Consider the following 27,887-nt stretch of genomic DNA (forward strand, 5'->3'; position numbering starts at 1 on the left):
ATGCAATTTGTTCCTCAAATGTTAAACTCATCAGTAAAGCCATCTGGTCCTAAAGTTTTCCTTGTAGGAATACTTTTAATTACAGGTAAAATTTCTTTATTCTTATATGACTATTCAGATTTTCTTTCCTTTTTGGGTTGTGTTTTTTTTAGGAATTTGTCCATTTTACCTAAATTTTCAGGTTTATTGGCACAAATATGTTCATATGTTGTCTTTTCTTTTTAATATCTACCATTTGTAGGGATGTCCCCTTTATATTTCTGATGTTGGTGACACGTGTCTTTTCTCTTTCTTGATCAGACTTGCCATGAATTAATTATATTAGTCTTAACAAATTCAACTTTTGACTTAAATTATCATCTCTATTAATTTTTTTCTTTTTCATTAATTTCTCCTTTCATCTCTATTATTCCCTTCATTATACTTTTTTCTCAGTTTGATATGCTATTCTTTTTATAACTTCTTGAGATGGATGCTTAGGTCATTGATGATCAGTCTTTTTTCTTTCTAATATATATAATCAAGGCTATATGTTTCATTCTAAGCAAGGCTTTATTTACAGCCCACAAGTTTAGTATGTAGTATTTTGTTATTCTTCAGGTAAAAAATAATTTTCAGTTTCTATTGTTATTTGTTCTTTGACTCACTAGTTATCTGGAAGAGCGTTTCTTAATTATCTTCTTCTTATTGATTACTAGCCTATTGTCACTGTGAGTAGAGAAAATAGTCTGTGTCATTTCAATCATATGATCTTCATGGAGACTTGCTTTCGGGCCCAGCTGATGGCCAACTTGGTAAGTATGTTGTGTTTTTTATCCTGATGCATCATAGTGTAATGTGTGCAACACAGAGACCTATACTTCTGTGGCTGAGGTTGAAGATCATTCTGTCTAGGGTGATCAGCCTTGATCAGGTTACTAAAGTGCATGAGCACTGTTCACAGAATGATCTTCAAATCAGCCACAGAAGTATAAGTCTCTGTGTTGTGTGTGCGCGCGCACACACACACACACAAAATAAACAAACAAACAAACAAATAAATACAATGTATTTTTGGCTAATACTTACTCGTAAATCTTGACAAGCCAGAATGTTGTCAAGCCACTTGTACAGGTAGCCATCCGGGGAAAGGCCCACGTTGTCGAACACAGGGCCACAGCACAACACCGCTGACATTGCCTGATAATGAAACCACCCAACATGGAACGAAACCGGCAATGATCTAATAACACACAACCGACTCCCTAAAACATAACTACCACATTTGTAAATGATGAGGGTCTTCTAAAGCAGTTATTTTCACAAGATGGTAAAGTATTCCTTACTAGATTAAATAAAAAGGACCAGATTCCCAATTTTGGATTTTTAAATAAGAATTAAAAGCCATATATTTAACTTCATGGACATAAAACTTTATGATGATAACAAATCTTTACGATGAAAGACTAAGATACCAATGAAATGACCGTTTCACAGTATTTAAAACTTACCTTCAGTGATTTTAAGTGAATAAGTTCTGCTTTATAAGGTAAATACAGCTTTTCAAGTTTTGCTTTGGTGACAAATATTTGACTAATGTACTAAATTGACAAACCATGGCAAACATGGAAATAAATAATTATGATTCTTAATCAAAGGAAAAAATTAGGAATATAAACTTTAGTTACTTGGAGGAGGAGAGCAAGCAAGGGAATACAAGAGAAGGGGCGATCTTGATTCACTTTGTAATTAGTAGGTCGCCATGACTATGAGGGCCATGGTTTAAATCAGCTTCACTGAGGCAAGAGTCAACTGGAGAGTCAGCAAACTTCCAGTATATATGACAGAGCCGATACACAGTTTTCTAAAGGTCATTGGGCTGTAAGGAATCATGCTTGTGAAATTTTTGAATAGCCCTATTTGTGGAAATTTATTTTGGGGAGTCTTCTACAATAGGAGACTAAAAAGGGAATGTGGCTTTTGGTGGATTCTGCATTTGAGGTAACATAGAGATCTTGCAGGTTGTAAAGCTAACTGACAAGGTAGTTACTTACAGGTAAATAAGCAAAACCATGTGGTTCTCATGCACTAGATAAAAGTGAGAGCTGGGAAAAGTTTTGTATTTTGAAACTGAGAGCCCAACTGGAATACGTACATATTTATACACAACTATCTGTCTATGTTGACATGCGTATGTTTTGGAATTTTAAAAAATCAGCTTATATATTTCTGGGTGTGTGTGTGTATTGCATGTGCACGTATATTTTATCATGTCATATTAGTTACTTTAACCTTATTTAAGGCATGGCTGTTAGTTTAAGGAAAGGTTGTTAATTTAAGGAGAGACGGTCTGACAAAAGTTATTCCCCGACACAAAGTTGCCCTACCTTTAATGCACAATACTGGTATCTTGTAATCTGATGATTTCTATCACTGTAGCGATCCAGAGGGGTGAACATAATGCTGAAGGGTCCTGCCCACTGGCTAAATAAGATGAAAAGATGATGCCTCAGGCTTTGCTGGGGAAAGAGAAATCTTCGGTGGTGAACTAGAGAGAAAAACACAGAGTTAAGAGTCTCCTAGACTGAAAAGTATAGTGAATACAGTTTACGTCACTATTATACATGATTCTTACATTTTGAGAAAAGGAGTAATTTTATTTCCTAACTCGAGTTTTCTTTAGGTAATGAAAGGAGCATTTAAGAAGGCAAGCCTAATTTTCTCTCTAAGTGTAGAGTCCTCTCCTCATGCTGTAGTCGGTGACACCTTGTCCAGAGTGGGAAGCAGAAAGAAAAAGTGGACCGGCAGACACCACTTTCTAATCAATGTCGAGGAAAACTGCAATACCTCCCACTCAGTTGCTTCTCACAGAGCAAACGTTCTTTTGACTGCTGCCGCCCGTCTTTGAAAGTACTGTGAAATATATAGACCTCCATTTGAAACAAACACATTCTAACTGAAGAAGTCCACTCAAATCTTAACTTAGGGTCTTCCAAGAGGAGGAGGACTGGTAAGAAGAAGGTTTTGCAACATCAAAATAATGGAAAAAGTAGAACGAGTTGAACTGTGACCTTTTGTAATTATGTCAACATTTTTAAATACAGTAATTTTTATACCACACTGGCCAGCTATTTTTATTCTCTACGCTTTTATTAGATGAAAAGGTTTCATACCCATTTGCTCTATGGAAAAAAACCAAACCTCTCAATAGTATAATTTACTAAGCTGTATAGAATTCTATAGAATGGGTTGCTTGGAGAGTCAAGAGGAGGAATACTGTGGAGCTGGATCACATGTTCACAGACGAGCACAATGAGAAGGAAGAAATGAAGCCTTCGTGAATGTTCTCCCTGAATTACTTCCTTCCTCTGGAGATTGCATAGATTCATTTTCAGATGGGAACCCAAACAAAGAATAGAAATAATGGGATAAGCACAAAGCCAAATTTAACTCCTCTTGTTGCCTTTCCAACTCTGTGCTGAATTACCACAATCTGTTCCCATGTGTATTCCCAAGTAGTTCAAAATAAATGAAGGACCCCGTCCCAGACCTGCACACAGGCCCGTAGGATGAAAGAGGAAAGCAGAGCAGTGAGGAACACAAAGGATTTTTCAAGCACGAAGGGACTTCACAGTGATGCATCGCTGTACCTGGTACACACTGAATCAAGTTGGCGACCATCGCACTAAAATGTGCCCGGATATCTTTAAGAATTTCTACTTCTTTGTCATTTTCAGCTTCTAGGAGCATGCGGGTCAGATCCACATATTCTAAGAACAAAGCTCCAAGGGCTAAAGTATCCCGTTCTAAGGCTCCATTTGTGCTGGAATTTAAAAAAAAAAAAAAAAAATTAAGCTCTCAGATGATTAGTGTTTATGTCAGAGTAGTAAATGCTTCATGGAAAATAAGATTCACTGTCCGAACTCGCACACTAAATTTGTTCTTGACCCACGGGCAGTGTAAATAAATATGAAAAAACAACAACAAGCTTTTTTGGACTTTTCTGAGTAAAAGTTAAAGGTAACATATTTAAAAAAAAAGGAAAGAAAGATAGGAAGAAAGAGAGACAAAAAGTGTTGAGGAGAGATGAACTCATTCGAATTTTCACCCTACCTGTCACTTATGACAGCTGCATCAGCCAGAAGCTCAAAAATTCGAAGTAGTTGTAGCCTTAACAAGTCCCGCCGTTCTCGGCGTTTTTTATTCTGTGTAGAAAGAGGTAATACCATTTATGCACGTGGGCAAAACAATAATAACTTTGCTTTGGGAAACTGTATTAAAGAAAAGCATCATCTAGCTATTTTCAATTTCCTAAACATAAAAGACGAGGGTATTTTTCTTTCTTCCAAATCCTTAGAGAAAATGCTTGCTATTACAGGCTCTAAAAGAAACAGATCCTAAGTGGGTCAATAAATATTTACAAGGTGGCAATGTTGAGAACTAATCAGCCTCATTTCCTAGATGCTTCCAGCATCTACTGAAAGACGGAGTCACTGAAACACAGAAAGGGACAGTGGACACAAAGAATCCCACCAGTTCTGGTCATGCAAGTTGCACTGCTAAAATTCAGCTACTTCTTCTATCTTATCTACTATATGGGAAGTATTCTTTATTTTTTATCCTGATACATTGTAAGTTTGTCCTTTTCAGAGTTCACGCCAGGGAAGATGTTGAGGAAAATGCTTCCTACGCCAGATGAAACAAATAATATTCTTGACCACCCAATTCCTTGTAAAGAATAAGTAAACCAGCTAAAACCCAAAATTCAATCAACTCAAACCTCCTGCAAAAGGACGTAATATTTTTACATACATAGGACTATCTAGGTTGTTTTGCCTTCATGAGTTTAGAACAAAATCTTTTAAAATAGGAACCGTATTATACTAAATACTCAAATCTGAGCAATAATAAAAATAACAAATTTAAAATATTAAGATTCACTGTTAAAAGCATTCTGGGTGTTTGTATTTTTTTTTAGGGGAAACCATTAAGTATGATCTAAATTTATACCATTGTCCAAATAAACTGAGGCATGAAGTATTTAAATTAAAAATCTTACCTCTGGTCTTCGTTCCAGAGCTTCTTTCATTAATGGATGAAGTTCTTCTACCAATTCTCTATGGAGGAAAAATGTCAAGATTTGAAATTCATTATTATTGACACCAAGTTTGTCACCAAATATATCCATTCAATCCTAAGTCATGTACTTTTCTCACTTTGCTTCTGACCTCAAAATGCCCCCTGGCCTTTCTGTTTCTCAGTCACATGGTGAACTAGAACTAGGTATTGGCCTAAGCTTTGTATTACTGGTTTTCATCCCAGTGTTACGTATATAATTTTGGCTCAATACATATTTGTTGACTTGATTTTGATTTCCTGTTCTGGAGTCCTCTATGGCAAAAGACCCTCTCTAAATGGCTAAAACAAACAATATTTTGTAAGTGACTCTTAAAATCAAAACACTTTACTACAGGCAGTGGGGATGAAGATAAAATCGAGTCCCTCACAGAAGACATTTTCAGTCTAACTAGAGCAAAAGAGACGGGGGCAGTTGTCATGGCACTATTTTTGGGATCTGTGCTCAGGGAACTGATAGTTGATTTTAAAATCAAGTGTTTTTGGAGGTTCAAAGATAAACCCCTTATTTGAGCTATAGGATAAATGCAAATTATGGCAAGTATTATAATAATGAGGTTTTCATCAAAACCTTTTCTCTAGTGAAGTAAAAATAAGTTTGATCATCTATCTGTCTGTCTGTCTATCTATCTATCTATCTATCTATCTATCTATCATCTATCTATCTATCTATCTATCTATCTATCTTTCACTTGTTCCCATTATCTCCAGTTCTCAGCTTTCTATCCGTGAATCTAATTATTTGTCTTCTTTGGGAAATAATTTATGAACTGCTATGTCAAGACAACAAAATTATGAGCTTTAGCCTGCTGCCAAGTATTTTATGCCTGAGCACCTTGCAATATTCTGGCTGGATGTTTTGTGCTATTAGACATCATCCTCCAGGGAAATCCGAAGTTAGGAAGGTACACTTCATGGCATTCTGTGCCGAGAGACAGAAAACCTGCATTCCATTTCAGATTTCTCTAACACAGATGCCAGCATTTCTTCATCAAAGAAATGGAAATAGTATTAATGATCTCCTCCAACAGCAACCATTTGCTGAATATTTACTGCATACATTTTTTTATTTTTTTATTTTTTTCATACATTTTTACATTTAATCCTCTCAGTCACTCTGTAAGATTGATTCTAAAATTATAATAATTTTTCTTTTTTATTAGATATGTTTTATTTTTATTTATTGTAACAATTTTACAGGTGAGGGAACTGAGGCCCAGAGACATTATGTTTTCCAGACCCACATGGCTGATAAATTATATAATCTTAGCCACCCTGAGGAATATTGAGGGGGTAAGATGTACAAGAGCACATGTCCCTGGGAAAGAATGTTAGGTTCTTAGGCTCTTTGGGAAAGAATGTTAGGTAATTCCAGGAATTGTTTTTCTTATTTTCCTGTAGTATTTCTACATGATTCTTTGTCTTAACTACTTAAGTAGTAAGGAGTAAAACACTGGTTAGCTGTCACTCAAGTATCAGAACTCGCTATTTTTTTTAAGAATAAAATCTGACTGTATATGTGAATAATGTAACGGATTTTTTTTTCAATGGCCTCTAAAATGTCTCATTAATTTTTCTTTTTCAAATAGGGTTTCTCGCAGATGCTTGGAACTTTCCCTTTCTATCTCTGTAAAAAAAGTCAGGATTTTAATTGTGCTTATAGGCGCTCATTGCTTTGCTGAAGTCTCCGGAGGCAGCCCGAGCTAAGACTTTATGATGGCTCTTTCAAAAGGCTTTGACACTGCCTCAGATGGAATGGTTATTTGATTAAAGGTGTGAAATGAGTAAGGAATCCAGAAAGTGAGACATGATGGTCCTATTAAGGCAGCTAAAGCACCTTCTAAAGAGATGGCCCAGTGTAACAGAATACTCCTGAAAGGGTTCTGTCAACGCTTAAGCTGTGAGAGCCTTGCATTTATAAACGGCCGATGAGCAGACCTCATTGTTCTGACAGCAAAGCCTCTGAACAGTCTGGCTCACTGGCGATGGACACTGAATTATCTTCACTTATGGTTCTCTAAAAGAAGCTTGCGCACATGAGATAAAATCTGAGACGTCAAATCAAAGCTGCAAGGACCACAGGGGACAAGCGAAGGCAGTCACGAGGATGCTTGCTCCATGCACGTCAAGCCAAGTGGACACAAAGGAAATGGCGCAAAGCCTATAAACTCCCCAGGCACATGCCAACACGCAAACACAAACTCAAACTCAAGTTAAAAACAGGAACTAAAAATTAATGAGAGCAGCAGCAGGAATGAATTTAGAAGACCTCATTGAGATGACCGTACCTGAAAACAAGGGAATTTGTTCTTCCAAATCCTAAAACTAAGGACTCTGTGATCTCAATGCCCTCTAGTCTCATCAAAGGCACCAGTTGCTTTAACAGAACTCCCACCGATGGGGTGCCTATGGCCTGAAACAAGTTGATTAAAAGTGAAAAAGAGGTAACATGGTAACTGATGCTTCCTTTAATCAAATGATGATTCCATTATAACAGTTTCAAAGTACTAAACCACATCCCAAAGCACTGCCATCATTTCAGAAAGAAAGAAAAAAAAAAAACCACAGACAGACATCAATTTCAAAACAGCGCAATGAATGCATTTTTCACCTGGGACACAAATTCTAAAGAATATTTTTATCATAAGTCTTCTTTTTTTTTTAAAAAAACCAATTAAGTCAACAAAACCATTCTTAACAAGATCATTTAATCAAGGCATGGTTTAAGGGCAAATACTTGGCGAAGAGTGAGAGAAACGTGGTTTGTAGGGCAGGAACCAAACCTCAGGGCGCTAATAAATATAAGTCACTCTATGGTTTAAGCAAGTTTCTTAACTTCTCTTTATCTTCAGTTCTCCACTTGTCAGGGAGGAATAATAAATTATGCACATCAACGCTCAATGGAATTTAGAAATGTGTAGGATGAAAATCTGATCCCACAGACTCCAGATGGCAGGCACAGTGCAATGTGCACTGTGAACTCTAGACAAACAAGCTAAAAAAAAACCTTACAGAATAATTCTTCTGAAGCATGTCACGTCACCTTGTTATCGTAGCTCACTGTACCATCGGGTGTGGTCGCCATGATTTCTGGAGTGGACGCTCTTAAGTGTCCCGGGCTCATGATACTGGGTTTTGCAACTCCAAAACAAAGAATAAGGTAATTTCTCCACAAGGTAACATAATTGTCTCCACTGCCGGCAGTGCTGGTTTTCTTGGCATTAATTGGGCTACTAGAAATATGGATTTGAAAACAGGAGTGAAAGTAAGTTCTGGACTTTAAATATCACTTATTAAATAAAGATCCTAGGAAGGGCTCAAATAGAGTTGAACAACTCTCTGTCAAGGCTTGTCTATGCTGTTAAGAACAATCTGGACAGGGAATGTCTCTACTGGATGGGAAGTTGAATAGAACTTGAAGACTGTTTTCACCAGTAAGGGTCTGACAGTCTATACTGGGGATTATTAAGGAAAAGAAAAAACGAACTCTGGACAAGAAAAAAAAAAAAAAAAGAACTTTTGACCAGTTTTTACTCCATGTTTAGGAGTCTGTATTAGGAAACACAGAAACTAGAGAGGATTATAATATGCCAATCTGTTAGATAAAAGGAGAATGTAAGAGGGCAAATGATCAACAACACCGAGGAAGACATACAATTCCCTTACTTGGGGTCTACCAGGGGCATGACGGACTGGAGCCGAGTGAAGGCGTATGGCCAGGCATAGCTGAGGGCTGTGGGGCAGTGTTTGGGCAGGTTCTCCTGCCGCAGGAAACTGAAGAGGCAGAGAACCCAGGGGTCTTTGACCGACTGAGCGAATATCCAGACATGGGAAGGGCTCTTCACGTCGTAATGGCTATTGACCAGGACTGCGTTCCACTCCACCAACCACTGCAGATCCACACTGTGGGTCAGCGGTAATGTTGCCTGCAGGGCAAGAAGTAGGCAATGAATCAATGCTCAACAGTAAATTACATGTCCTCATTGGGGCTCAGCCTAAAAGCCCCTTTGTCCATACTGCTTTTCCTGACCACCTCTGCAACGGGCCAGGCTTTGAATCTGAAACACCCTTCCCACACCTACCACATAGGATGTCGGTTTATAGCCACTGCTGTGTCCTATGCTGGGCTGCAAGCAGCTGAAGGGCAGAGTTTAGGGACATGGGTCCTATTTCGTACAGTTTTAACGTCACACAGCACTGTGCATTAGGACACCGAAGCTGCTCATTAAATATTTGTTGAAAAATATATGGCCTTAGTTAAATTAAACTCGACCCTGGATTTGCCGTTTAAAATTCTTTAAAAGCTATTATTACCTTCTGAGATTCATCAATGTGTTTTTATCCCTGTAACTAGTATCCTGGGCTTTTAAAAGCCATAATCTTGTTTATCTTTACTTGGACTAAACTACCTTCCCTTTGACTTAGGGAGATGGCAAAATGCAATCCCTTTTATGAAGGGCATTTCACAGATGATCTTTGAGGTAAGGGACCTACTTATTCTTGTCCTGTGTTATCAAGCCAAAACAATACTACATTCTAAAACTTTTCTGATCTATACCTCATATAAGTTTGTATGTGTCATTCTCTTTTAAGTCCAGAATATCAAAGTTTAGAGAAGACCAAGTTTCAAATAATTCAGCAGTGGTACCAGGAGAGACAATTACCTTTATGACTGTCGGGCAGTTAAAATGATCCTTATTATCTGTTGGGTTTACAGGTTCCCCTGGGTACGGGTGCGTCACTAGTGATCTCAGTGGTTAATGGGCTCTAGGGGGGCACAGCCTGAGCTCCAGAACCAGAGAGGAGATTCCAACACAGGCTCCACCCAAAGCTTGTGACCTGGGAAGAGTACCGACCATCCCAGAGTCTCTGTCTGGGAGATATTAATTTATGACTTGGGAATTATAATGCTAATCTCACCTAATCTTTAGGTGAACTAAGTGAGATAAGGAACGTAGAAACACCTGGTACAAAGTGGGCACATCCCACTTCTCCCTTTTCTGTGTATCTTCCTAAGTGCTGTATTGCTGATCTAGTAACCCCTGGCTCAAGATTTTGATCCTGATAAACAGAACATAATCACATGAATATCATCTGCAGGCAAAGAAAATATGGCTATAAGACAATTAAACTCGATTCCTCCATTCCATGTTAACCCAAACTGAATTTCTAAAAGAAGTAGGGTTATGCAATATCACTGTGAAAGTCTGCCCGGCCTGGCTTAATAGTTTGAGGAATGATCGTTAGCACTACATCCATAAGCAAGAACAGGGCCACTAAAGGTAGTGCTCAGTCTCAGAAAGAGACCACGAAAAGGCTTTGTATTCATTTATAGCTATTTGTCAGATATGTCTGTATTCATTTATAGTTATTTGACAAGAAGATACAAGGGGCATCAGCAATGTGGATGCTGTGAACGGTCCCCAATCTGCACTGCCTCTTTTCAGCTAGTGAGCTGAAATTAATCCAGGTCCCCTTCCTGCACTAGACTGATTTTTTAAAAAATCAGATAATTAATATCAGTATCAATTTCCCTTCAATTTGTTCAGGAAATTGAAAGTTGCCAATATGCTCTTTAAAAAGGGAAGAATGTATTTGACTGACAGATAAAGGTGTCCTAGATTCGGAGTCCAACTAGGGTCAAGTCCGGGCCCTAACACTTCTCTGTGTGACTATGGCCCCACCCCTTAATATTTTTTGAGTTTCAGTACCTAGGAGGGTCAAAAAAGATAATAAATATGAAAGCACACTGTAAACTGTCTAAAGCATCACGTATAAGTTACACAATGGTGTTGAGCATGATATGAGCATGATAAATAAAGAGTTAAAGTTAAAGAATCTTAAGCAATTCTTCTTGAAATTGCTGTTTGTAAAATATCTATACTCCTAAGGTTCAAATTTTGTTTGAACTTTATCTGAACATTTCCTAAGCTAGTATCTGAAAACCTTGTCTTGTTTTCACAAGCACTGTTGTGTCAGTTTATTATCTGACACGAAACCCCAGAATTCTTCCACATCATTTTTCTTTGTCTCTCTTTTTCAGATAGGTCCGGAGCTTACACTTGAGAACAATTAGGAATCAGTACTTACCGAATCTGAAACTGCTACATGAATGAAACTTTCGAGAATGGACGAACTTAGCTGATCCATGACATCAATCATAGGCCTGTCATCGTCCTGTAAAAGGGTGGGCAATTACTCTCCATGGGAAAAAGAATCCTTCCCACCCACCCCACTGCGTTTGTTTGGTACATGAAGCAGAACAGCTTGCAAGATAGTGATAAGGGTTTTGTCACAGAAAAGTGAGTGCCAAGATGGTGAAAGGTAGTAGATAAAATTCCCTGTGATTCTGAGTTTAATCTTTCAAGTTTCAGTGGAAGATGGTTAGAGCTCCAACTTCACGTTGTACTGAAAAGACATGGACTTGAACTTCAATAAGTTGCACATGTATGCAAGGATCTAAACACCGGTGCCATACATCATCCAGCAGAGGGTTCATGTTGTCATGAAATTTTAGGGATGGAAACCCCAGAAGAATATGCCTTGCCGGACCACTAAAAGGCTACTTGCTTAAGTCACTCCTCTGCTAAAATAACTGATAAATTGTTGACTGCGATTGAATTTTAGTTCCAAAGAAAGTGCACTGGAGACTGACCACACACTCTGTGGTATCTTTGTTGTGTACAGCTATTTGGTAAAAGAAGCAAACTGCAGAGTATGGGAGAGAGCATCTTATGGAAAATTCTTCTACACAAATAGTGTACATATTACATATATATGTGTGTGTGTGTGTGGGTGTTTGCATGTGTGTGTATCCATATATGGATATGTATATGTTTGCCACCCTTTATTATAGAGAAGCTCAGAATTATAAAATTATCTACTTTAGAAGCCTTACAGGAAAGTCTTGGAATACCATTATTCATGTATGAATGAGAACGGTTACAAAACAATTGTGGCTGGGAAAAAAAACACATAAGCTCATAGATACAGAGAACAGATTGGTGGTTGTGGGGTGGGTGAAATGTGTGAAGGGAGTCAAAAGGTAAAAACTTCTAGCTACCAAATAAGTAAGTCACGTGGATATAATGTACGACATGGTGACTATCGGTGATAATACCGTGTTACATATGTGAAAGGTGCTAAGAGAGATCTTAAAAGTTCTCATCACAAGAAAACAATTCTGTAACTCTGTATGGTGACGGATGTTAACTGGACTTATGGTGGGGATCATTTCACAGTGTAAACAAATATAGGTTCATTATGTTGTACGCCTGAAACTAGTATAATCTTGTAGGTCAATGACACCTCAATAAAAAAAAAAAAAATTGTACAAAAACAAAGTTGTGGCTGGTAGACGAGAGCAACGTATGAGAAGTGTTCTTAACACAGTCTTGGAATAGAAATTAAGAGCACGGGTTTTATACTTGAAACTAATGTAACAATTATGGTCAACTGTACTTTACAAAGAACATGGGGTTCTGGAGGTATATATATATCTGACTTTCAGTTCTGGCTGTGTCATGTCCTCCCTGTTGACTTTTGGTTAAGGCATTTAATCTCCCTAAACCTCAGCCTCTGTATCTGTACAGTGGGTAAAATACTACTAATTTTTAGGTTATTGTGAAGGTTAAGTGAGATACTATGTGTAGCACACAGCACGATGCCGGACACGTCCACGGTAATGATTATCATTCCTATCAGAGTTAGAGATTTAATGCAGGTTTACCAAAATACAGCATGTCTTGGATATCCATTTACCAGATACCACAGATGTCCTAAAATATATCACCAAGCCATCTGAAGAAAAGTGAACAGAAAGGATTGTGATGAATTTGAAAATACTGGGTAAAGACAATGACCATTTTGTGGATCGGAAAACCAAGTGCAGGGATTTAAAACAGGAAAATGGAAAGTAGCATTTTTCTGAAGTATGTGACATAACAAGCTGGTCCTTCTTTCATCAACTTATGCAACTTATGGTTTGGTCACTTGTGCTGGCAGGTGATGAGCCTTAACATCTGAACAAGGGCATATAGCCCTTGACCAAGCGCAGACATTAGCTGGCCGATCATGCTTAATAATTGGCTTACTTCTCCTGTCTCGAGAGGACATATTTTCTTGTAATTTTAAGATTACTGAAATTAAACAAATTTTAGTTAGCCAGACTGTTTGATACCTTGATCATTTAAAATGGAACTCATTATTTTTTCAAGTTCATTCTCTAATAGAAACGTAATAATGTCTTCTTAATTTGACATATGCTGAACATTATGAAGGAAAATGATCTATGACTTAATCTTAAAATTCTTCACTGCTTAACCAAGGACAACCTCTTAGAGAATCAGGAATGGCTTTTCTATTGCTCTCAGAATATATGACATATCTCTTGGAGATCAAGAGTGCTCTTTCATAATCAAAAACCCATGGTGAATATTTTTTGACATCATGTGTGACATGGAGGCACATAAACTTGTAATGCATTATTCACAGGTTTTAATCTAAACTTCAAAAGAAAGAAATGAATTAGAAAATTCAGAAGGAGAATCCATACCTCAGGCTGACCCAGGGCAACAAATAAAGCTCGAATTTCCTTGAGTATTAAAACGGACAGTTTGCGTGTGGCCACCTGGAAACTGCAGAGTAAAACCAAAGCAAAGCCTTCCACAGCGTGAAGCACGCTGCAGTGGGGGCCCCGCTCCGACTGAATTCTGTGGCTGGAGCCATTTGCAATCAGCTGTCGGGCAATAAGAACACATTCTATATTCAGAAAAATAATAATTGAAGAAGAAGAAACTACTCATATGTGCATCTTTTGGCACATGTGATCTCATAATATTAAATTGCAATGACTTATAACCAGACAGGACTGTAAATTCATTATTATTCATGACAGATCATAGATCCCTTTTTTTCTTTCGACCCATTGTTACTTTGGAATACCATCAACCATCTGTTATCTCTGATAAGAGAGAACTTCCAAAGGCTATTAACATTAATAAGAACAAACCAGCTTCCATCCATATACCATTTGAGATGACACTATAAATTGAGTCAAAGTGGCCTCATTTGTTTCGACTCAGATTCCCTATAGACTTGTGGAGACCATTCAATTGAATTTTCAAACATTTACTTTCTAACCACACGTACTTACTAGTTTCTTGTGTTCGATTCTAATCTAGGTGTGTGAACATTTATGAGGTGGGTTCTGAAAGTTCCCAAGCCACAACGAAGTAGCTCTAAAGCGAAAGCAAGCCAGACAACAGGGCAGATTCCACATCCGTTTCAGTTTTCCTTTGACAAGCTCACATAACCCTTGTTTTTCTACCTATCATCCTTTGGCATGTGTACAACACAGGGAAACAGGAATGATCTAGGATCGGGGATCCTGGCCGTTCCCCCAGTGCTGTTGTACTCCCCTGAGCCTCCATGTTCCTCAGAATCTCAGCTGTGCTCTTCCCTCGCCAGGCCCTGTCTCCATCTGCTCATTGCCAATGTCAAGTTCACCACTGCCCTTGTTCTCCTCTGACAACTTCTCCATAACCTGCTCTTCAAAATGTTGTCATTCATTTTTAGCATTTAGGACTGAGGTGGGAAGGAATAAAGAAACCATAAGACTGCATTTTCTTCTCTATGGATATTGGACAATGCAACCAATATGTTGTAGGCTAGGATTAAAAAACAACTGGTGGGCAGCTAACTTTTATATACATATCCATATCCAGCTCAATAGGCATATCCATACCCGGCTCTATATCCATGCTTACAGTCATTTGCTCTTAGAGATTTATAATCATAATTCTCTGAAAAAAGCAATTTCCACTCTCTGAATGGCCTGGTGAATGATAACAAATCTAACCTGATGGTATATCAACCCTGAGTTTCTTGGTCACAATTTACCCAAGTTGGAAAAATTAAGGGCCACCACCAGGGAGAAACTTCCTAGGTAGCTGGAAGTAAGAACTCCAAAGGTTCTCCAAGCTGCAACTTATTTACACATATACTATATTAGGAAATATAAATTGGTGGGAAGAGTGTGAAAATCACCTCTGAATTTCTGATCTTGTTGGATTGTTCATAGACTTTTCCTTGAGTTTGTATGACCAGTTTCCACTGGGTGAGCAGCTGGAGCAGTAACTTCAGGGATGAATCAAGGAGCGTGTGATGCATGTCATTGACTTCCCGAAGTAGGAAGTTGGTAAAGCCAAATAGTACATCTTCTCTCCAGTCTGAGAAGTCAACAAGTAAACCCTGAAGAGAATTTTGTGCAATATGTCGCAGCTCATCGTCCATATGAATAGAGAGCCTGTGAAATGAGTAAAAGACAATAAAAGCCTTTAGTTTATTAATGTTTCTTTTAGATTTGTGATGGAACAAATAGAGCTCTCTGCTTTTATTCATGTCTCAAGAATGGGTCACCCTCTCGTCTATTCTTCATTCAGCTCCCCTCATGTTGACACCTTATAGAACCAGGGTACTTTTCTCAGAGCTAAGGAATTAACCTGGGTGCAATGCTATTAACTAAACTACAGATTTTATTCAGATTTCACTAGTTTTTCACTAATGTCCTTTTTTCATTTCAGGATGGAATCTAAAATATTACCTGGCATTCAGCGATATCTGAATACTTTTTAATACAATGTTGACTACAGAATAAATTAGTATCAAATCCTATCACTTTTAAGGATAAGAAAACTGAGTACCAGAGAAACTAAGGGACTTATCCAGAAGTTCAGTGAAAATGAGCAATTAAGGGTTAGATTAATGGTCCGCAATTGGTTTTGCCTCACCAAGGGATATTTGGTAACGTCTAGAGACATTATTGATTGTCACAACTCCGAGAGTGCTTCCATCATCTCTCTAGTAAGCAGAACCTACTGATGTGGCTAAACATCCTAAAATGCACAGGACAACTCCCTACAACAAAGAATTATCTAGACCAAAATGTCAATAGTGTCAAGGTTGAGAAAACCCAAGTCAACTTGGGTATTGGTGGTATAACCTATAATACCATAATAATATTAAATCATGACATTGGTATGAACCATCAGTTAACATCATGTTTTATAGATTCTTTTATTCATTTATTTAAGAAACAAATATTTTTGAGACCTCCTGAGATTTGGACACACACCCCTTCGGATATGGAATTCAGTAGGGCTGTGTCTATTGGCTGGGGAGCTTGCAGGAGCAAGGAGTGAAATGGTGCTAGAAAGGAAGCAGGGGCAGCTCAGTGAAGGGTCTGCAGGCCACCCAGGGAGGCAATACATTAGGGAAGGGGTTAAGGGTGTGTGCTCTGGAATCAGAATGTCCAGCTCAGTGTCTTGCCTCTGTCACTTACTAGCTATGTAACCTTGTGCTAGTTAGTCAATCTCTCTAAGCCTCAGAGCCCCATTTGGGAAACGGGGACAATAATTATACTTGCATTTCATAAACTTGTTGTGAGGTTCATGAAGATGACCCACATGCAGCATGTACCATCACACTGAGTGTGTAGCAAACACTCAGTAACTGGTAGCTATTATTATTAGAAAAAAAATGAGCTGTTATCTTGAAAGATATAGGGGAAATAACATGATTAGATTCACATCTGAAACAAAAAATAGGCAGGAATATGGAGGATGCCTTGGAGAAGCAACTAGAGTTGGGGCAGAGACCAGCTAGGAGGTCACTGCAGTGACTTAGGCAACAAGTTGGTGGGGGGGGGGGGGTTGGCCCAAGGCAGAGAAGTAGTGAGAAAGGGAAACAGATCAAAGACACTGAAGAGATAGAATTTCCAGCACTCAGCGGCCCGGAGGCATTCAATGTCAGAGAAGAAAATGGCTGAGTCACTGGGGGCCCCCACAAACAGGGCAGATAGTACCCTCAATGAAGGGAAGAAAACACTTGGACCCAGACTGTGTAGGAACTTCCTCAAAGTCTAGGATTCCAGCCCAGGACTTCTAACCCTTAATCTAAACAAGTCTGGTACAGTCCTATGTTTTTGAATAAACATGATTTCAAAACTTGAAAAGCAAACACCTTCCTTATTCTCTGAAGCATAAAGCACACTAACTGGTCCAAATTTGACACTGTAAACCAGGCATAAAGCTCATTAATGAGCAGATATATATCAAGTCAGGGAAAACATATTTCCTGTTCCAAAAGCAAGTGATGTTCTAGGAAGCTGCTGAGAAGGAAGATCTAAGCTGATTCTTCAGGTTAGACTTAGCCCACAAAGTCTAAAGTTTTTGTGGGGATCACAGTTGCTGAAGGAAAATGTAGAGGCTTTTACCCTGGGCTTCCAATTAAGGACTGTCTATGGCAGGAATTTACAAACTTCGTGTTTTAATCAGCAGCTATATTTTTTTCCCCCAAATTTTAAGTATAACACAAAATTTGAGTTGAAGCTGGGGTAAAGGGCCTAAAGCCCACCCATTTGGGAGGAAACATTACTCTATAAACAACAGCCTTGAGTCATTTTGCAGCCCATGGTTTAAAAATACTAGTTTATAAAAAACAAACAAACAAAAAATGCTAATTTATAAAAAACACTTGAAGTCATCTTCCCATCTTAAGTTCATCATTTCTATTTATTATATTTATACCTATCTATGGTCCTGAATGTTTTAGAGAATAAGCTTCTATAGATGACTTCCAGTGGAAAATACTTCCATAAAGGTGAGCTTCAGATTCACATGGGATCAGCTTAGTACTTTTGAATAATTTTGTTGTGTACAGGTACACGAGTCAGAAGGAAGTGATTTCAAATTCACAAACCAAATTCAGAAGAAAAAGATCCATTAGGAGAAACTGCCCATTCTTAACTGTGGCAGGATAAACAAATGGTTGTTAGGAAGAGGTGAGGAACCCGCTGTCCTGTAATATCACCAAGGGCAGCAGAGGGAGAAATGGTTTTATAGTGAAGCCCAGGAGACAATGGTTTCCAAAAGGAGGGATATGCTGACAGGTGGATGGTTAGCCTTTGGAATAGTTCACCAGAATAGTTCACCAGAAGTGGTTGGAATGTCTTCTCTGCAGGTATGAAAGAATGAACTTCCATCTATGCACAGTGCTCTGAACTGCATCTCAATTAAAATAAAATAGATTGAAGAAATAAGATTAAGTGGTTTATTGAAGCAATATATGCAATTAAGACTATAGTTCTCAGTTAGCTACTCAAAACCACCAACCACCTTCCACTGTACAGACATATACTGAAAAGCGAATGGTAAATGCTAATGACAAATAGTTTTCAGGTACCACAGAAGATTGTGGAATTGTGTGTGCATTACTTCATAAATTGCCACAAATTATACGGAAACACAGCATAAATAGTGTTTATCTGTCACTTTGAATCAAACCAATGACATTTGTCACTGCCATTTGGCTGCAGGAATATTCTGTACATTTGGGCAACCGACTTTACTCTTCTGAAGTTCAAATTTCCTTCTCTGAAAATAGGAATAAATGTGTGCTCAGCTTAAATGTGTGCACGAAAACGCATTGTACGTTGTACATCATGGCATAATCTGTTATTCAAATGTAAAGATGCCTAAAAATAATAACTAACATTTGCTGAGAGCTTACTGTGTTCTAGGCACTATGTGAAATTATTTATATGCATTATTTGATTCTCACAACCTCATGACAAATTGTTGAAAGGGGAGGGCAGAAGCTGAACAGCAACCCCTTCGTGAATATATAGTCTTGCGGGAAGTGACAGAGGATGGGAGCCTGTAGACCGTTGAGGGAAAGGTCCTTCCTGTGGTCAAGGGACAGAGCAGGAAACACCTGGGAGGACAGTCAGAGAAAAACGATGCCTATGGCCAAGGACACAAGTAAGCTCCCCTCCTATGTGGAGAATCTTGGGAGCACCCAGACAACTGGGAAGGGCAGGCTCTGTGAGAGCAGGAAGGAAATCCTCCCCAGGGATCTTATCGTGATGTCAGGAGGGCCTGTGGAGCTTCCATGGAGCCTAAGTAGAAAGATTCCTCACACTTGGCCATTAAAAGTGGGCTGAGCAATACACAAAATAAAAAATGTAGTAACTTGGAGAAAGGGGTTTACCAGTTCATTCCATACAACATTGTCATGCTAAACACACTAAGAAGTCTGAAGTTAGAGTGTCTGTGATCTTTAGCCATTACTTGAAATGCTGGGAAGGGGCCTTGGGGACAGTCATGTGGGACATATCCTTGAAACTCCTTATTCAGGGAACTGAGCTGGGGGTTGGGGATAGAGAGCTGGCATGAATGTTGGTCTTATTTTGCCAGTTATAAAGAAAACCAAGGAGCACCTGGGTGGCTCAGTCAGTTAAGCATCTGCCTTCTGCTCAGGTCAGGTCCCAGGGTCCTGGGATCGAGCCCCACGTCAGGGTCCCTGCTCAGGGGGGAGTCTGCTTCTCCCTCTCCCTCTGTCCCTCCCCTTCCCCCACTTGTACTCTCTCTCAAATAAATAAAATCTTTTTTTAAAAAATAAAGAAAACCAAGTTTTTCTCCAGTAGAAATGTACCATGGATGTAACCGTGAAGCATCTGAACTAAAAGGTCTCATACCTCTCTGACTAGACTGTATATCATCTCAAGAGTCAACTCAGTCCAAATGTGAGTGGACTATGGGGGAATAAAGTACCTACAGACTGGAAACCCACATTTATTGCTGTTGAATTTCTTCATTTTGTCCTCTGATCCTCTCAAGGAGATCTGAAGGGGCTCATTTTTCTCATAGGTTAACAGGACCCAACGTGTAGGTCGAGCACTCCATTATCTTTCCCTTGGGGAGAACAGCCTCCAGCTTCTTTTAAAGTCTATGGAAAAGGCCTCTTCACGGGCTTCCCATATAAGTACAGTCATTTTCTTGATTTCTAAGCCTTGAACTCTCAAGAATGTTTATTTGCTCTTTCCCCTCATAAAAACAGTACCCATTGCTTTGAGCTTTGTCAGAATGTACATAATAATAAACACGATGCACCATAAATAGCACTGACATTCCAACCATGTCTAACAGAATTCCCTTCTGGCATGCCTGGCACCATGGTCTGCAGATCCAGGCATCACTGGATTTGGGGATCAGAGTGATCCAGGGGTAAGAGTCTCCCACACAGTCACAGCAAAATAGTGTCAGAGGCTGTACCTGAACACTGCGTGACATTTAAAAAACTTAGTATTTCAAAGGCCTCGTGCACATAATCATCTCCAATTAGAACTTCACCGACATCAGCGAACTTTCCTTCTGCTTCAGTTTAACTGATAGCTGCTTTTTCCCTGCTGACACATTTTCCCCTGGATTAACCAAAGCGCATGTCTATGACACGTGGCCTTCTCCACAATCTTATGAAATAGGCAGTATTGTTCCAATTTTTAAAAAAGATTTTATTTATTTATTTGAGAGAGAAAGAGAGAAAGAGTGAGAGAGAGAGAGAGCAGGAGTGAGGGGAGGGGCAGAGGGAGAGGGAGAAGCAGACTACCTGCTGAGCGGGAGCCTGATCCCTGGGACCCTGGGATCATGACGTGAGCCGAAGGCAGATGCTTAACCCACTAAGCCAACCCAGGCTCCCCAGTATTATTCCAATTTTATCAAGGAAAAACGTCTGAGGGCTTAAATAATTTGTCTAGGTCACATGGCTAGTAAAATGGCAAAAGCAGGGATACAAAATTGAGGATTTCCAAATGATTCCATTTCATTCCCATTTTTTGGTATTTCCTCCAAATCTCTCAGATGGTGCTCTTCCATACTCTGGAAGCTCACAGGCCATGAGGAACGGTCTTCTGTCCCCTAATTTCTCACTGCCACATCCAGCCCCTTCACTCAGCAACCCCCCTTCTGTGCACACTGGACTCCTACTCACACAGCTCGTCCGCCGCTATCCCTGGCACAGGGACGGGCTGCTCTTACATTTCTGGGTGACCTTGGCACCTGACACCTGCCTCTCAGCATTTCCTTACTCTCTGGCTTTGCCAGCATCTTGGGACACTCAATATTGTAGTATCTTAGCCTCTTCTTCCTCAGCTTCCCCCACTCCCAAATCACCATGTTTCTTATTCTTTGGAAATCTACCCTTTGCTCCTCTTTAGATCTTCTCACCCAGAGCTGAAGCCCCTTTGTGATCCAGGCTTATGTTTCCCTCTCTTCCACTGCTTCCCCACTTCCAATGAATGTGTTCTTCGCTCACATTCTGGTTGTTAGCCCACAGCAAAATCCTAGACTGCAAATCTTTTTTTAACTTCATAATCTTCTTAAAATATGTCCTAAACTATGGAATGGAAGAAAGAAGGACACGTGGAATGGAGGTTGCTGATGACAGGAAAGAAGGGGTTACAGGTAGCAGTGACCAAAGCCAGCTAAAAGGGTGGACAGCTTTGGTCAGAGAGCACCAGGGCTTGAAACAGTCAACCTCACAAGCCAGCACCGTCCTGTGCTAGTGGTGACCGGCAGGAGGACAGGGACAGCTGTGTCTACGCTTGGAGGGCAGTGGCTACAAATGATATTAACTGACAGCAGGGAGTGATCAACAGGAGTCCAAACTGGCCGTCCAGAGCAGAGGGCATGATGACCACGATCACCAGGAGCATGGTGCTCCGTGGAGATACTCAGAAGCCATGGGGCGGCCATGGGTGGTCTGCAGTCACGTGGGACCAGGGCTTGGGTTATTTCATTTGGATATTGATGGGAAGGGTGCTCTCCGAGGGCTAGCGAATGCGGGCAAATGAGGTCATGCATAATGCATCTTTCATTCAGTCAACATTAATATTTGTTATCCTTCTCTGGGCTTTCTTCTATTCCACCATTATCAGATTAACCAGCCTGAAATATTTTTTATCATATTATTCTCTCACTTAAAACTCCATCGGTCCAAATGCCTCAGCTAATAGTAAAGATTAGCTGAAAATCTATCTCTCCAGTCTTTTTTTTTTTTTTTAAAGATTTTATTTATTTGACAGAGAGACACAGCAAGAGAGGGAACACAAGCAGGGGGAGTGGGAGAGGGAGAAGTAGGCTTCCCGCTGAGCAGGGAGCCTGATGCGGGGCTCGATCCCAGGACCCTGAGATCATGACCTGAGCTGAAGGCAGATGCTTAAAGACTGAGCCACCCAGGCGCCCCTATCTCTCCAGTCTTATTTCTAGGTCTTTTCATCATTGGCTTTCTAAATTCCCTTTTCTTTTTCTTTCTTTCTTTCTTTCTTTCTTTCTTTCTTTCTTTCTTTCTTTCTTTTTCTTTTCTTTCTTTCTTTTCTTTCTTTCTTTCTTTCTTTCTTTCTTTCTTTCTTTCTTTCTTTCTTTCTTTTCTTTCTTTCTTTCCTTTCTTTCTTTTCTTTCTCTCTCTCTCTCTCTCTCCTTCCTTCCTTCTTTTTCTTTCTTTTTTCAAATTAAGGATGATTTTGTTCTTCCTCATTCTATTCCCTTCATGTGCCCCATGTTTCTAAGGATTTCATATTCTAAATTGCTTTTAAGTAGCGTCACTTTTGATTTTTAAATTAAAGACACACATAACTATCAACTAGAACTTCATACCAACACGAGAAAAATGACACTTATTTCACTCTAACGACATAATTTCACTTAAAACAAATTAACTTGAGGTTCTAGTTGGACTGTGCATTCTCATAGACAATGTTGGGAGGGTGATACATATACGGCTTTTGGAAGCTTTCTGAAGCACTAAAATTAGTTAAGGATCCCTGTTACCCACCTTCTTGGCCCCCTGGGGGTCTATGGGCGTCAGACTGGGAATCAGACCCTGAATGAACTCTTCTCCAGGCAGATTCATCTCCTCATTTCCCGGCCCCACCCCTGTGCTCTTGTTCATGTCATGCTTTTCCTTTCTGAGTCCTATCTCAACCTCCACCTTCTCCCAGGACTGATCTGCTGACTTCCTCAGTCCCTAGTAATCCCTCTACCCACTGAACTCACGCATCACACTTTTTGTGCCATTAGTTTGCACAATTTCAGGCCTTGGATTGTTAGTTACCTTATGAGCTTACGTATTCGCTTTTACATTGGATTTTAAGCCCCTTGAACATGGGGAAAAAGACAAAAACCATTTTTTTATTTCCCCTTACCTATACATAGTACCTAGAATAATGCCTCATTTAGTAAATATCTGTCAATTTTTAATAATCATTCTTTTTTTTTTTTAGGACTCATGACAAAGGATTACAATCAGTTTAATCAAATACACCCACGGCAGTTCTCACTTACCTAGCCAGCAAGTCAATAAGTTCAAGTTTTGACATTCCATCAGGAAGCAGTCGGGGGATAGCAGCAACGCAGGTCCTGAAAAGATCTATTTTTGGCTTTCTCTCGCCCCTAGAATTTGAAAACAAACATAGGTCAAAGGCTATAAAAAGTTTTTAAAAAATCAATCAAGTATGTGAAAAAAGACTAGAATCCATGCCTTCTGAATCACTGTGTGGTGTTTACTGCATATTACCCTCAAATGTTTATGACCTTTATAGCTTGGCCAGTTCTAAGAGAATGTACAAAGATTTGATTCTTAGAGGTATACATCCAGAAAGAGAAATGCCAATGTCAACAGTATTCTACCATACAGTTTGCCATTCAGTTGGGTTCCATGGGCTTTGGTCCCTGTGGACTGCACTTAAAATACTGAATGCACTAACATGCCTAAATGCATCAGCATGTAACAAATATGGTGCAGTCATTCCTACACTCAGCATTTAAAAATAGGATTTTTGTGTATACAAGGAACGGCACCTCTAACAAGCATGACATCTGGAAGCTTCTCTCCCTAGTGAGTTATGCTTCTCCCCTGGAGGTCCCCACTGTCATTTAAAAAATTAAGTGCTTCCAAAAATAAGTCTTTCATAATGTCAAGTAAAATCCTGAAACATATATAGTTGTGCACTCAATTTAGAGTTTTAAAATTACTCTGATGAGTCTGACCTCTATGGAGATTCCTTCTCTCTTTTTATTGTCTTGAGAATATGAATGCTTAAAGATAATTAATGTCTTCTACATTCTGTTGTAAAATCTGAAGGAACACTACATTTTATGACAAATTATTTCGATTTTTAGTTGTTTAAATAGGTAACTGATTCTTAACCACATATTTTATCAAAACCTTTACGAAAAAACTACACCACCCATCAAATCCTTCAAAGAACCTAAGTGATAAAATATAACAACATATTAACATAACAACATAATAATATATTTAAATTCTGATAATTCAGTCTTCTGAGAATAAATATAAAACTGTCAAGAAATTAATGCTATTGTAGGACACAAAGACAATGATGAAAATGCAAAGTAGAATAAAGTCATTCTTTCTTGGAATAGTAACTGTGGTCAGAATAGAAATGCAGCAAGCAGAATCCACCCTCTCTATAACCAGACAGCAGTTTTGCTTTTTAGCCTGGCTTTGTTTTAACTTTGTTAGGAATGAATATAAAACTGTTCATGTGAAAAATAAAACATATACATTGACTTCTCAAATACTCCATTTTTGCAGAAAGTTATAGGGTGATTTTCTGTCCTTTTCCATAGTCCTTTCTGCATGGAAAGAGAAGGAGCCTTTGCACAGTGGTTTTTTTTTTTTTTTTTTTAGAATTTTTATTTATTTGACAGAGAGAGACACAGTGAGAGAGGGAACACAAGCAGAGGGAGTGGGAGAGGGAGAAGCAGGCTTCCCACCGAGCAGGGAGCCCAATGCGGGGCTCGATTCCAGGACCCTGGGATCATGACCTGAGCTGAAAGCAGACGCTTAATGACTGAGCCACCCAGGCGCCCCTGCACAGTGGTTTTTAATCAGCTGAAGGAATGAGAAGTCTTCAGGTGACATCCTCAAATACCTGTACTGAGTTAGAGCCTAGGGATGGCTCTTAATTGTTCATTTGCAACACGGTGAGTCGTTTAAATAGTTCTCCTAGCTTGCTCACCAGATGTTTTAAACAGCTGGGATTATTTTCATATCTGTTGGAAAACAGATGACCCCGTTGACCTGAATTTGTAAGGCAAATTTCGCCAGGCTTCCAAGCTGATAAAACGAGCCTAGATTAGAAGCTCTAAGGGGTGCATGATTTCCTACTACTGCAGTCCTTGTTCTCTGGGCTTTTAAAGATTTATTTATTTTAGAGAGAGAGCATGAAGGGGTGGGGGTAGGGGCAGAGGGAGAGAAAAAAATCTCAAGCAAACTCCCCGCTGAGTGCAGAGTCTGAGGCAGGGCTCCATCTCACAGCCCTAAAATCATGACCTGAGTGGAAATCAAGAGTCAGACACTTAACTGGCTCCCCTCTCGGGGCTTTTATAGGAAGTGAACCCCGCAAAACATGATTTTTATGAACAGATACTGTTATTATCATGTACCACAAAGGGGATGAAGAATGGAAATGGTGCAGCCATAGAATGCTAATATTCAAGTTTATACCCTACCCAGGATATGGGAAAGTGAAGGATTGACTATCAACTCCAATGATGGTTTCCATTTGCATGGTGTGGACCTCAACTGTCTTCCTCCAAATGCTTATGTTTCTTCAATGTTTCTTTTTGTCTTTGGGAAATGTAGCAATGAGTTATTTTCCACTCAGGGACCTGCCTTAAAATGTAGCAAGGAAAGTATTCCTAGCCCTATTTGGGGGGTCTCAAGATGAATAGGGAAAAGTAAAGAATCATCTTAGAAAAAGTTTAAGGTATTGGTTAAAATACAAACAAAATGTTTACAGTTACATTTAAACCTGTACCTTTTTATGGTTTTGAATATATTGTTTTGGTCCCGACCCTATCGTATGATCTCTTGATTGTAAATATAGTTTTCCTTTAAAAGCTTTTTTTTTTCTTTTACTAATTTTAGGGGAAACAACTACAATGCAGAAGTTTTAAAAGCATTTCTTATATCTTCTACATTACCAATTGAAAATTGCTTTGATATATTGAAAAAGTATATACTAATGAGGTTAAAGGTTGACTAACAATCTGGCAATTTGTGAGGTAAGAACTGGAGCTGGAGACAATACATCTAATGTTATTCATCTTTGTCAACTTCAATTTTTGTGATTATTTAAATGTGATCATTTAGGGGTGCTGGGTGGCTCAGGTGGTTAAGCGTCTATCTTTGGCTCAGGTCATGATCCCACCAGGGTCCTGGGATTGAGCCCCACATCAGGCTTCCTGCTCCACGAGAAGCCCTCTCCCACTCCCTCTGCTTGTGTTCCCTCTCTCACTGTGTCTCTCTCTGTCAAATAAATAAATAAAATCTTAAAAAAAAAATAAATGTGATCATTTAAATCAAATGAATGGCAAGCTGCAGGATAATATGCATTGTATAATCCCATTTTTGTACAGCAAATGCATATATACATATATTTGTGTTGACAAAGGGAAAGTTCTGGAAGGAATCACACTGAGTCAAGGAATGGTCGCAGATATCAAGTGGAGCTCTGAGAAGGGGGTTTTCCTTTTAACTTCATATACTGCTAAATGTGATTTAAAATAATTCTGTATACTTTACTTTGTCTTATCATGTATTGTTTTGTTTTGTCATACTTCATTTTCATATGCTGCCACTGTAATTAAAATACACACCCACAATATGAATTTCCCTGTATAGGTAACAACCTTCTGACTAACTGTGGTGTTTAGAACTGGAGATGCTAGAGGACCAAAGGAAACTTTCCCGATTACGTTTTTGGGGAATTATGCCCCAGGTGTCAAATATAATTTAATTCATAGTCCAACAACAAAGTCTGAAGTCTCTTAGAATGTAAAGTTATAACCTAATCCTAGTTCCTGCCATCACGGATCAAAAGCAGCAAATTCAAGTTGTATGAGTTTCTTCGGCAGAGTTCTAATTACAAAGCCACAGCTTAGATTTTGACGAAGAACACTTGATTTCTACATTCAAAACTACAGGTGTTTTTGTTTTTGTTTTTTTTTTAAGATCCAGTATTGCTACGACATGGTTGCATAGAGATTATTAGGCACATTTAACTCTCACAGTTCAGGAACGGTCACTAGAAACAAGTGGATTAGAAATTTATAAAGATAGAATGTTTGTGAACTGGTGATGACACTATAGCACATAGGTTGTGATAGAGCTCGGGAGCAAAATATCACTTCTGGAAAATGTGGCCCAGTGAAAGAGTCTTGGGCTCCATTTTCTAACTTACTGGCCTAATGATACTTGAGACGTAACTGAAATAGATCAATCTCAGGTTTGACTTTAACTTTCGAGTTAGTCAAATACTGTCAAAGGACATTTTTACTATCCTTACCACTTCTTAGAACTCTGATGCTAGGAAGAGGAGAACAAATACAGAATAACTTGGAAGAATAAATGAGAAAAGTCTCTGCTGGTACATCGTGGCTAATTAACAACAGTGCTCACTGTACTCACGTGATCATGTCCTCGGGTTCTTTGTTTAGCATCTGAACGTTTGTTAGCATCATACACCTTCCTACTTCTTTATCAAGGTGCCTTAAAATATTGTCCACGGCTTTTCGTACTTGAGAGTAATATAATGACATGCCTGGAAAACGTGCATTACAGTTACATCTTTGACTAAATCCATCAAGGAATGAAATCCTAGTCTGTTCATCCTCTATGACATGTTTTTACCGGAGACCATCTATGGGTCATTCATTAAGCAGATCCTAATTCAATCCTTTTTCCGCTGAACTCTTAGCATAGTATCCTGGACTTGGTGGATGTTCACCAAATAATCACTTGAATTTAATAAATAGGAATTCTAATTGTTCAGAGGGAAATATTTTCTTGAAGAGTTAAAATAAAAAGGAAATGGAAAGTTTTACTTTTGAATTTTTATGTTTTTGGTT

General features: G+C 39.0%; 1 protein-coding gene across 15 annotated transcripts in view; it reads right to left on the bottom strand.

Annotated features, from left to right (window-relative positions):
* FRY (FRY microtubule binding protein) overlaps positions 1–27,887 on the bottom strand; it is a 425,755-nt gene that overhangs the window by 102,686 nt on the left and 295,182 nt on the right. For all 15 annotated transcript variants that reach the window (XM_078070487.1, XM_078070483.1, XM_078070485.1 and 12 more), the window contains 13 exons: positions 27,448–27,580; positions 23,295–23,402; positions 15,163–15,421; positions 13,670–13,852; positions 11,206–11,292; positions 8,782–9,041; positions 8,159–8,348; positions 7,404–7,528; positions 5,039–5,096; positions 4,093–4,184; positions 3,630–3,802; positions 2,367–2,527; positions 1,069–1,179 (listed from right to left, as the gene is read on the bottom strand). In XM_078070487.1, coding sequence (XP_077926613.1) covers positions 1,069–1,179; positions 2,367–2,527; positions 3,630–3,802; positions 4,093–4,184; positions 5,039–5,096; positions 7,404–7,528; positions 8,159–8,348; positions 8,782–9,041; positions 11,206–11,292; positions 13,670–13,852; positions 15,163–15,421; positions 23,295–23,402; positions 27,448–27,580 — 1,940 coding nt within the window. The remainder of the gene's footprint in view (positions 1–1,068; positions 1,180–2,366; positions 2,528–3,629; positions 3,803–4,092; positions 4,185–5,038; positions 5,097–7,403; positions 7,529–8,158; positions 8,349–8,781; positions 9,042–11,205; positions 11,293–13,669; positions 13,853–15,162; positions 15,422–23,294; positions 23,403–27,447; positions 27,581–27,887) is intronic.

Source organism: Halichoerus grypus, chromosome 4, assembly GCF_964656455.1.
Source record: "Halichoerus grypus chromosome 4, mHalGry1.hap1.1, whole genome shotgun sequence".
In the NCBI taxonomy this organism is placed as follows: domain Eukaryota; kingdom Metazoa; phylum Chordata; class Mammalia; order Carnivora; family Phocidae; genus Halichoerus; species Halichoerus grypus.